At 37.3% G+C, this 12157-nt stretch overlaps 1 protein-coding gene across 1 annotated transcript; it reads right to left on the bottom strand.

Annotated features, from left to right (window-relative positions):
• Positions 1–89: 89 nt before the first annotated feature.
• Positions 90–3755, bottom strand: ZBTB34 (zinc finger and BTB domain containing 34). The gene is made up of 2 exons (XM_009280097.2): positions 3388–3755; positions 90–2086 (listed from the first exon to the last, which is right to left on the bottom strand). The coding sequence occupies exons 1-2, from the start codon at positions 3426–3428 to the stop codon at positions 565–567; spliced, it is 1563 nt and encodes a 520-aa protein (XP_009278372.1). The 5' UTR covers positions 3429–3755; the 3' UTR covers positions 90–564.
• Between the last annotated feature and the right edge of the window lie 8402 nt (positions 3756–12157).

Below are 12157 nucleotides of genomic sequence, written 5' to 3'. Positions count from 1 at the left end.
AAACAAAATAGGAAAAGTGAAAGCATTTTATATATATATAAAGCAAATTTATATATATAAACAGACTACCAAAAACAGTTAGTAAAAGCAAACAGATTTCATCATGACACACGGAAGGAATCAAAGCTATAATATTCTGTCCCCCCACTGCTGTGTAACTCATTATCAGCAACAGGATTTAGGAAATAAAATAAGGGAGATTACAGCTTCTTGGCGTATCCAGCAGAGCTGCCAATCTTATTCTAATATCTTTCTCCACTGGAATTTGTGTCTTGCCAGATCAACCAGTAGGAATACTTTAGCAGACTCTTCCTATCCTTTCCCCAGCACACTGTCTTTTATATTTTGAGCATCTTCAAAAGTAAAAAAACCCCAAACAACCCAGCCTCCTTCAAAAACAAAGAATACTTAATGTAGTCTTCTCCAGAAACCATTTCAAACTGATTTCCAGAAGGTCAGGAAAATTAAAAGGCTGTTATACTTGTACTGAAGAGTACTAAAATAAAAGATTTAAAAAATACATTAGTAATGTGCTTGTTTGTGTTGCACTTAGAATGTAGTATTTTAATCAGATGTGTTAGACATTGCATGAATTTCCATACTAGAATCCATAGCTTCAGAAGCTGAAGCATCATTATCTACTTTCTGTTCCACAAATGCTTCTGTTCTGTCTGGAGACTCTACCCTGTTTCTTACTTCTGTTACCCCAGGGTGATTTTTTCGCAAATGCTGGTTTAGTGTACCCTGGAAAGGAAAACATTTTCCACAGATCTCACAGCGAAAGGGCTTGTCATCTGTGTGACCACGAATATGATATTCAAGTTGGTCCTTGCGGGTATATTTCTTCCCACAAAACTTGCACACGAAAGGAGTTATTCCCATGTGCAATCGCATGTGTCGATCAAGGCTCCCTTTCTGGTTGAAAGACTTTCCACAGTAAATACAAATTAGCCTCTCACTGTATGGATACCAATGACCTCTTGCATTTCTTTCCCGTGGACTATTTTCATATCCTGGGTTACTCACCATGGATTCACTGTCAGCCCCTTGCACCAAGCCCTGAACATCACTATGCAAGTGACCAGTGGATACCCGTTTTTGGCGTGCACGACCCCCTCTGAAACAGCTCAGCATTGACCTTGAAGGACTCGTATTGCTCAGGCTTCCGAAGGTTTCAGACACACCTGTAGCCTGTGATGAGGCATGGGTAAACGAATAAACATGTTGTAAGACAGACCCATATGAACCAACATTTACTGCCACCACTTGCTCTCCATCCACCATTTCAGTATGATATCCATCATCACCAAGGGAAGAGCTATCAGAGCAGCTTGGCCTGTCAGACTTTTCCATTTTAACTTTCACCTCTGCAATCTGGCTTTCCCTTACTATCAGGTCTCCTTGCTCATGATCACCTTCAATCTGGATCTCATATTCAGAGATACTCCCACTGCTTCCTCGATCTGAATGCCCTTCTTCTTGCAGACGACTACGTAGATTTTTGCCTGGAGTAGTTTCCATCCTAAGATCGCTGCCTGCTGTTGACTGTCGCACCTGAGAGCAATAGGGGGGAGATACCTCAATAGGATTGGCAAAGTAGCTGCTGTCTTTAACTCCATTGCGATTTTCTGAATTTTCTTCAGCACCAACAGTGACAGAGTCAACATCACCAACACTGATCTTTGAATGAATACTCTCCAGTATCTGTGTGCATTTATCAATGACGCACTGCATCTGTAGAAAGCTAGCTGCAGTTAGAAAACTAACAACATCCTTCAGCTGTAAGGACATCCTTCCAGTGTAACAAAAAGAAAGCAACTGTTCAAAAACATTGGGATTTTTAATAACTGATATTGATAAGCCACTCATGGTGCTTAATGCTGAATGGTCACGGAAATACGGAGAACTGGCAGCTAAGACAGCTTTATGGGCTCGAAATGGCTGACCCTGAATATGCACAATTATGTCACATAGCTTTCCTTGCAAGCGGAGTTCATTTAACTGGCTTAGAACAGTGTTGCTGTACTCGGGCACATCAAACTGAATGAAACTGCTGCTGTCCATTTCTACTGATGTAAAGAGTAATCTGAAAGAAAAATGAGAAGATTTACAACTGAGAATGAATACAAAGTTTTCCATTTCAAAAATAAATGCTTGCACATGTTGAAGTTAAATCACCACATTGATCTGTTTAAGGTGTGTTACAACAAAACAGTTGGTATAAATACTTGATATAATACAAAAAGTGGAGTCTTAATCTACCCATTTCTTGCATTTCTGTAATTTGAATTATCCATCTGGAACATTCACAATTCAATTGCTCATAATACATCACAGGTTCCCTGGGACAGTCTATGTCCTAAAAGGAACTTCGCAATTTCACTCCCTGGTAAGAACTGCAGAACAATACCCCCACCCTCCCCCCAAAATATTAATTTTATAGTCACTAGGCAAGTTAAAAGCTTCAGAACCTTTAGTAGGTCTTCAAGCCAGATACTACATCGATACTTGCAGGGAACTGCACTGTTAAATTGCCCAAGAATTATTTTTGGAAGGTACTTCATGAAATTTGAAAAACCCGCTAAAGAAAAGCCACATGCGCGTATGTGTGTGTGTGCATACACACACACACAAAAATATATAAAAAAAACCATTCCTTACGTCTAGATATGTCAAATTTATTTCAGAGGAGATGAATATACTGCACCGGTGACATTTCTGTTTAAACATTTAGCTTCTTAGAAAATAATCTCAATAATTATTTAAAAGAAGTAAAAATCAATCTTTCAATATTCACATCACAAAACAAGGAAAACCTAGTGAAAGGAAACATTTAAGTGTGGACTCAATTCCAAACTATTTACCCAGTGTGTCACAGGTTCCCAGATAATAATGGATTTGTGTCAACATTTGAGGCAGCATTTGAAGGAAAAGTGTTTGAGCCACCCATGGACTTTCAATTTTTTTTTTAATTTCCTTTTGTGCTTTTAATTTTTTTTTTAATAAACCATAATGTGAACTTTGAAGCTCACCTGATGCAGCAGTGATTTCCTAGCTAGAATGATTTGACATTTAAATTCTAACCTAATGCAAAGCCATGGGTACTCAAACTTGCCTGATACACTGGGAAAGGATGTTCCAAGAGGCTTTAGAGAAAAGTATACATTTCAAAACAAGATCTAAAGAAAAGCACTTTACCAATTTTTCATAGAGTATTATAAAAAGCACACACACACTTGTCCCCTTGTGAGTGTCTATCTGTAGCAGCCATCACCTTACATTTCCAAGACTGGGCCCCTAATCAAGTGCCCAAGAATCTTCAGACTTTTATTGCTATTCTTGTTCTTATTAATGCAGAAGTCTAAACATATAATATTGCCACCATACCTGCTTTTCCAATTGAACAAACAGATCTCAACATCATCCATTGACTTCTGATGCAGGAAGCATGTCCAATGTATCACAACATACTAGTGGATTTTTTTTTTCTATTTATGTCTTATGTTACATGCTGTAATGGGACATATGAACAATTTGAATCAAATTATGAAAATTCAGGCACTCTAGAAACAAAATCAACAGATAGGAATATGATAAAAAGCCTACAAGGAAGAACTGGAGCTATATCAGCTGACTGTCACTTAAAACTAACATTCATTCACAAATGGAGCTTCTTTCCAGCAGAGAAACAAGACAGACAGCTTCCTGACTTGACTAACATTAGGTCTGATTTAGAAAACGGTCAAAAACTCTCACAGAGCATTCAGAATCAGGTTATCAGAATTGCTAAACATGTTCTGTAAGTTACCAATGTGTCATAGATTAAAATGGGTAAACCAGACTTCATTTGAGTTTTTACAGTTGTTATGTAAAAGCAGGGGAAAAGACGTTTTATATGCTCGTATCTGATGAGGGAAATAAGGACTAAAAGGTGATTAACAGAAGTGATATGATCGCAGCCACCTGTAGAAAGATTGCTTTGGCAGGACATTTCTTCTACTCAGTGAACAAAGCTACAAAATGATTCAGAACCTGTGAGCTGATGCAAGTCAGACATAGGTCAGAAATCAAACATTACAACAAACAAACAAAACCCAAACAGTGGCGTACTTAAATGGCAAGATTCACCTTGTTATTCTGAGCATCCCTGCATGTTGTGCAGAGAACCACTGTTCAAGTCCCTAGCAGTTGCATCCACTCCATTGGGAAGACAGAAGTCTCAGCAGTTAGGATACATGTTTGTCAACTTCCCTCTCATTTGACAGGGCAGCAGGCTTCCTTACAAACCCAACATAGGTCACTGCCTTGAATTTGTGGGGCTTATGACTTATGTACAGATGCAACAGCAGGACATTCCTGATCAAGCTTCTCTTTGCTAAGTGGAGGAAGAGCTTTTGTTGACCTGAAGTGACATGAATTGACAAGTTACCTAGGTTAAGGACTGCATACAAACTATAAGACCAGTCCCCAGCAGTGATAATTTGTCATTCCTGCATCATTTCAGATCCTTGAGCTAAGGAACCAGATCTTGGTCAAGCCTCACTCAAATCCCATCAGAAATTACTCCTTTTTTTGCGTCTAGAATGTACAGAAAGTTTGTCATATATAGAAAGTGGCCTTCCTCCTTGTCCCATACTTCCCTAAGGGCTCTTATTCAGCGAAATGGAGAACAACTTAGTCCTAGACAAAATATTAAAATATAAACTGTCACCACTAGCACTAGTCCAGACAGAAGGAACGGATTAAGGATAGGCACCTGAGTAGAAAGAAGATGGACATTTTATGCCTTACCATGGAGAAAAAAAAATTACGTTCTTTTGGTCATGGCATCTTAGCATCTCTGGATGAATTCATACTCCCTAGGACATGGCCACACATTAAAAATGGACTGTGAACACAGACCAGAGAAAGCATGAGAACCAGGAAGAGAGGGACACCAAGAAGAAAGGGATCCTCAGCGATCCTTGCATATCACAACTCTGTTAGAACATCTAATTATCTCCATAGGCATATATATCTAGAAGCAATTCTACATCCTTGTTCTCAGAGTTGTTGCATCTTTCTTTTGGGAAACAAAGAAGCTTATTTTCCTCAAAATGTTAGGAGTAAACAGCACAAATCATGGTAGCGAGTGGAGAGGATGATGGAGTTAAAGGTCTGTAAGTCTGGCTGTCAGTGTAGCAGATAAGCAGTAAAAACCAGAAATAGGGATCAAGGGAACATACAGTATTGCTTTGAAAGCAAACAAACAGATCAAGTACACAAAACACAGCCCAAAAAGCAGTGGACAACCAGTTTCTATACCCATCTGCTCTTAAAAAAGAAAGTGAACAAGCCACAGCATGGAGTTGTTATGACTACTTTTCCACCTTAGTTTCTTCCTTTCAAGATGCATGCTTCCTGTGATCTTGAAAACATCTGTAGAAAGCTGGGGTTAAATAACAAGAATTTTGAACAACAGCAGCACTTGACAGAAGGGAACCCGTCTTTCACTTTCAGCCAAACTCTGAAATCTCTAGTTGAAGAGGTCCTGGAACTGATGAGGTTGCCAATGAACACCACATTCAGCAATAGGCAGGACCATAGCAGGAACAGCACTGAGACTGCAGTAATTTTGCTGAGGCTAGTACCACGGCACCCCAACTTTCTTGCATCGATTTGGGAAGGTAAGACCCGGGAAAAAATCTGGGGATTACACACATCAGAGAAGCAGGCACCACTAGCAATGTTTTATTGATGAATAATGGTTAAAAGAAGAATTATCTTATTTATTCACATAAATCCCCAATGTCATTATCTAGAAAATAAAAGTAATCTTTAGATTATATTCCCATACACAAGAAGGTTTTATTTTATTTGTATACAGAATGAAGTTAGCAGTTCCATAATCAAATCCCAGTAGAATTAACCAAAATATTGTTCAGCAGGGTACTGTACCATAACAATACTCAATTATTCATCAATGCTGGCAGGCCAGTAGCGCTTTCGAGACAATATGATTTATGGCTGAAGTATTTCTGAAACAGTCCTGGAAGATCACTACAGTTTGAAAAGGCTAATAAGAACCCCCCAATTTTTTAACAGCTTCCTCCAAGTTGAAATGTCTCCCTAACCTCTTCTCTTCTGGGGTGAGGCAAGTAGCATAAAACTGAAGCAGAAAGGTACTCTAAAATGCAAAGTAACTTTGGACACATCCACTGTATGCTCTAAAGAAAAAAAGTTATCTCTACAGTTAACCAGACAGTCATAAGGAAGCTTTGCTTCCCAAAGCAATGAGAATATAACTACTTTAATTCACATAACAATTCTTTATAGAATTACCAAAGGTGAAGAAAAAAAAAATATTAATGTGTAGTCAGAAGTCATGTCCAGTACCCTCCGTGATATTTCAGCACATACGGAGATAACTTGTATTCTTTAGGTCCAAGAGCACAATACAGTAGTTCAGAACGAAGACAATTTTATTTGTATTATACAAACTCAAGCATTTGGGGGGTAGCGAGAACTAAGACAACTCATAGCAATGTTAGGTACTCTCATTGTAAAAAAGTAATGCATTTTGTCTTGCTTTAGCTTCCACCCCTGACTGTGGGATAGTGTAATGTTAGGTTAAAGTCCTGTAAAATTTTAAGTCCACCTCTGGGCACCTGTCTATAAATAGGTCCTCTCTTAACCTTCCTGCATAAGTAGATCAAAGTGTTTAAGGTTTTCATAGATATTATGTATCCAAGAAATTGGCTGAAGGCTTTCTAGTTTTAAAGCACAAGCCAGAACTGGACACTAAGTTCACTAAGTCCTAGCAGCGCTCTGTGTTGAGCTGCCTGTCTATTTCTGTAGGAGATGATCCAGTCACACTCAAAAGAATCATATCAATTCTCTGTGTCTGCATTACATTTATTCATCAGGGTCTTATACAGCAAATGTAGGCCATAGTATGAATTTAGTAGTAGTGGATCGCTTCCCTATGTCTTCAGACAAAAGTGTTCATTGAAGTAACCTGTGAATATGAGAGTGATATGCATTTAACGTTTCTCATTAGATTTCAAAAGAAACTTACTTTAAAAATTGTTTTATGAAAGCTCTTATTTAACTTAAAAAAACAAGAATAGATGGTGACAAAACACATTCAGTATTTAATTTTACTGACATCATACAGTAGCAGCAGGGAAGCATCATATAACTACAACACGAAGCTGTGTGTCTGCCAACGTCGTATTAGTTTCTGCTTCTAAGTCTGCACCTGTTTAATTTCATTCACTCACTGATGTATGATTCACCATTCTCATAGACATGTGAATGATACAAATTATTCTCATTTTAACTCACACAAAGGTGTGAAAAAAGATCCCTTGCATTTTCTTTAGTTAGCTCAGCAACATGGGTTCCTTGGGAAAAAACACGTTACAAATCATTACTGTTGTAGCATGTGTCTGAAAACAGAAATACATAGAAAAGTTAAGAAGATCATAATGAAAATTAAAACTAAAACAAAAAAAGTGCTCCATGACACCAAGAATGGATACTCCATACATCACTGCTCGGAATACAGAGAAAAAACATGAAAAGAAACAGGTATTTGTATAAATCAGTACACTCCTCCCTTGCATTTTGTAGGATTCCGTATTTACTATACCATCTGTGAGAACTTAAGACATCATTGCAAAACCATATCATCATTCAAGAGAATTTTAATCTAGGAATGTAACCCTGTCAGCTGTGGTCACGGAAGTTTTAGGGCAAAAATCTTCATCACTCTCACTCCTTTCAGTTTACATTTGCCTTAGTCTTCAGATTACAGCAGCGACAATAATTAATGCTAGCTCTACCAAAGAAAAACTGCAATCAGATATGTCACAGTCTAGGGGCATTTCTAAGACAGTCCTCTTTAAATAATCTTTGAGAACAGGGAAGAAACTGATCATATAATCTTTTACCAGTTTATACCTCTTGTAACAGTGAAGTATTATATTCTCTTTTAAAAGTCAACAAATAGTGCCCTTGGATGGCCTTATGTAGCGTGACACACAGCACTGCTCCTTCACTGAAAATCTGGCCCCTGAAGTATGGTAAGCTTCCCTACAGCTAGAAAACAGATTCTAGTATCGCAGTCATTTTAAAAAAACAGAAGAAAAAAAAAATAAGCTACTCCCCCAACAATTGAGATAATTTTGTGCAGAACTACAACACACTTATAATAATATAAGCAGTACTATGTAAATATGTAGCATTGTTTTTTGCATCAATTCTTCCTAAATTCAAGCAGCCATTTTCTTAAAAATTCTCCAGCCTTTAAAGATCATGAAGGAGACTAAATTATTTTATATTTATCTCAAGTGAGATAATCAGATACTACTGTTTTTTAAAGATTTAAAAATCAATTACACTAAAGCTTTTTCCAGAAACACACACAATAAATAACAAAAATAGAGCCTTGTGTATTTTCAGCTCATCCATGCAGTCTATTTTGTGGTCTCTACAACACACTGCCAGAGGCATCCTCCTGGTGACAGAAAATATACCTAATGACACACTTCTCCATGTAATTTATGCACTAAAATCACAGACATACATAGACATATACGTTTATAAATTTAAAAAAACTCCTTTAAACCATAGAAAGGATGACTGGGGGAATGTTTCCACTTGATACTTAAGGGAGTGCTTGGAGCTTAATGGAAGGGATATATAAAATAAGACTTTGTGCACTAACTAGATTTTTCTAAACTTTGACTGCACTACACAGAACTAACATTTAAAAGCTCTTTAACATAACATTTATCACATAAATCACAGCACTACAGTAAGCAAAAATTGTTGAAAACTTTACTCTTTCTGAATCTGGTGACCTAGATGTTATCTCGCAGCAGTAATTCACAAGCACATCACTGCTAACTAAAACCAAAGAAATTAATGACACAAAGCAATAGGCTTTAAGATTGGTGGTAAAATTGCAAGTATCTGCTTGACCACATAAAGTGATAGTTTCATCCATTTTCTTTCAAAGCTTCCCTTGAATGGAACATTAAACAAGTATGGACTTACTGCTTAAGTATTTGTCATGTCAAACAAGATCATTTCCTAAATCGCTCTTATTTATGCTCTTCTTTTGTAAACTCTTGGTTTCCAGAGAATTACAAAGCTGAATTCTAGAAGCATGATTGTCCATAGAATAATAAATCAAACAACAATCTTTTACTTAGGTTGATTTGTATTCTTTGTTTTTAAACTCACTCAAATATGTTTAAACACAGACACACTGGAGAGTACAATGAGAGATTGCTGCATATAAACATGAAATTTTGATATCTCAGAATAAATAAGTGACTGTCATGGACTCAGATGGAAGTTTAACAAAGAGTTGATATGTAGATCCTAAGAGGTGCTACAGCACAACAGAAAATTCTGTTAATATTTCTGTTGCAGCATGAAGTTTCATTTTGTTTGCAGCTTCTCCAATAGGACAAAATGCACTTTATTTATGGCATCTTTTACATCTACAGTGATCTCAAAACCCTCTCCAGCTCAGTTCAACACATCATTCTGTTAGATTTGCCTCTAACAGATAAACAAAACTGGCAGTATGATTAAAAACAGCTAGCACAAGCCTATGCTTACATATAAACTCCCTGCCCATACTTATGTTAAGCTCAGTACCGTTTTGAACAGTCTACAGTATAGTTGATTCCTGATTCAAAAGCCATCAAAAAAAAAACCCCTAAATGAGAACTAAGCTACCTTTCTAGTAGTCTAATAACAGAATAAAGCAAAAGTTATGGAAACGACCACGTCTCTCAAAAATAAATGGCTATGGAAGCAATTAGTTCCTTTTGTAACGAAATAGGTTTTCAAATCCTCATTCCTCCAAATGTTAACCATTCACAAATCACTCTATAGGCTTAATTCACAAGGTGTGTTAAGTTTTGGGAAAGTTTGAACTAAGCTAAAAAAAGTGCCCACTGGAATCAAAGGAAATACAGACAGTTTGGCCAAAACTTGAAATAGTGAATTATCTGTAGTAAAGCATACAATAAAAGGTGCATATGTCTTATTATTCATCAGAAAACAGCTTTGAAAATGAGTCTGTTTCACTTTTATTTTAGACTAAAATACAGAATCTGTTACAGTAGTGGAGACTACACAACAATTTAAAACTTCATTACATTACCTCACAGAAATGCAGGAAAACCCGTTTCCTCAGACACTGAAGCCAGTTAGTACAGGCTGAAATGTAGTTACTAGAAAACTTAGTTCTTGCACACTTTCATCAGTAGATATCGGAACACTACAGTGAAAGTCAATGTCATTATGCCTCCTCTGCAGACAGAGGCAGCACTCTACTCAAAGTACTAAACATCCACAGTGGAATCAAGAGTAAAACTCACGTCTGTCAGGCAGGCACTCCTGAAGTGTCATGGAACACAGTCCCATCATTTGCATGGGTGAACAATACATTAAATCCCTACACTTTTTGCAGAAAATTTTTTACCAATTCAGACTTTTGTCTAACAAAAACTGAAAAGGATTTATTTTTACCTCACCAACATTCACAACATGATGAACAGAAAACCACTTGAAGGAGTGGATGATTTTAACATCAAAATTAAAACCAATTAATTTATATGTATGTGTATATATACATACACACATACTAATATCGATAACATTACAAACCTATTCCAAATACTTAGTATGGTGCAGCAGGGAAATTATTGGAATGGCATATTTAGCATTTCATAGAAAAAACACCAGGAGCCTCTTATTTGAGCAAATATCCAAAGAAACCAGTTGTGAAACTGAAGTCCAAGGGCCACCTTCATCCCTTATTCTCAAATTGTCTTCCTCACAATTGCTTGCCTGTATGAAATTGATTAAAAGAGTAAAAATAAAACAACTTGATGCATAAACAAAGTTTCACGCAACAGTTAGAAACCTCAAGACAAATAATCTCTAAATTTTGGCTCTAGAAGTCAAGTTACTACAAAAGCAGTTAACAGGTATGGATCTATTTCTGAATACAGAAAAAAAAGTTACTAGAAGGCAAACTGGAGACAGCCAAGATCAGCAAAAGTATTGTGTCAGATAAATAAAACAAAGGGGCATATTTATGATACATACACTTTAAATCAGCAAGATCTTACAAGCAACAATCACAAACTTTTATTTTGTGCACAAATTTCATAATATAGCCGTTATGTAATCCTAAATAGTTACTGTCCACATTTCTGAATATCTGACAACTTTGACATGTATGCTTTGAAAAGCCACTATCAGTGTAAAAAAAACCCAACTGATAGCATGAGACTTGCAATATATATACACCCAGAACTTTAGGGAGTGGGGAGGGAGAGGAGGGGGAGAGGGCTTTTGTACCTTCTGCTATTACATTAATAAATGATTTGCTACCGAGGTAATACTTGGTTAGTATCATGCATTTTAATCCATCTACCTTTTCTTTTTTTTTTAAAAAACCTTAGTCACTCTTAATCAAACCATAACTTTTTGGCTCCAGTGTTTCTTTTAAGCAATGAAGTGTCTATATTCTCTAGATATCAGCAACATTTTTTGCAGTAGATTTAAAGTAGCTCTGAAGAACACAATTTCACAGTATCTTCCCAGTGCGTTACTTCTGATAGACTGAACATTTTGTAGCTCTCATTGAACAGGCAATGAAACACAGGCACATCCTGATTCTAGATGTTGAGAATTCTCTAACACGTAACAACTGTAGTGCAGCTAATCCTATGGCACCTTTTTTTTCTGGCACCAGGCTCTCCCATATCACTGTGTCTGAGACTGTTCAGGCTTATTCCAAATTCATTCCCAACTTCGGTTTATTCTAAAATAAATCCAATTCTGTACACTATGCACACCTGCAGGGATTTTGAAAGGCCTTCGCAATTACAGAGATGGGGGCTTCACGAGAACTTTCACCTCCTCTAAGGGAACGGCAGCAGCTGAAGGGTCCACCAGCTTCCGGCAACACCACTACAAACGGTACCGGCCCCAACCCGCTTCAGCCAGCCAAGCCCACTGTGCCGGTTATTTTACGCCTCGTTCGGGTTAACAGAAGACCAAGACACACACACACGTTCGCCCTCCCTACTAGCAAGCCAAAATTACACTACAGACACAGACTCAGGTTGCGCGACGACAGCTC

This window comes from Aptenodytes forsteri, unplaced genomic scaffold, assembly GCF_000699145.1.
Source record: "Aptenodytes forsteri isolate BGI_AS27 unplaced genomic scaffold, ASM69914v1 Scaffold163, whole genome shotgun sequence".
NCBI lineage: Eukaryota > Metazoa > Chordata > Aves > Sphenisciformes > Spheniscidae > Aptenodytes > Aptenodytes forsteri.
Note: the sequence above shows the minus strand (reverse complement) of the source record. Positions and strands in the feature narration are given on the sequence as shown.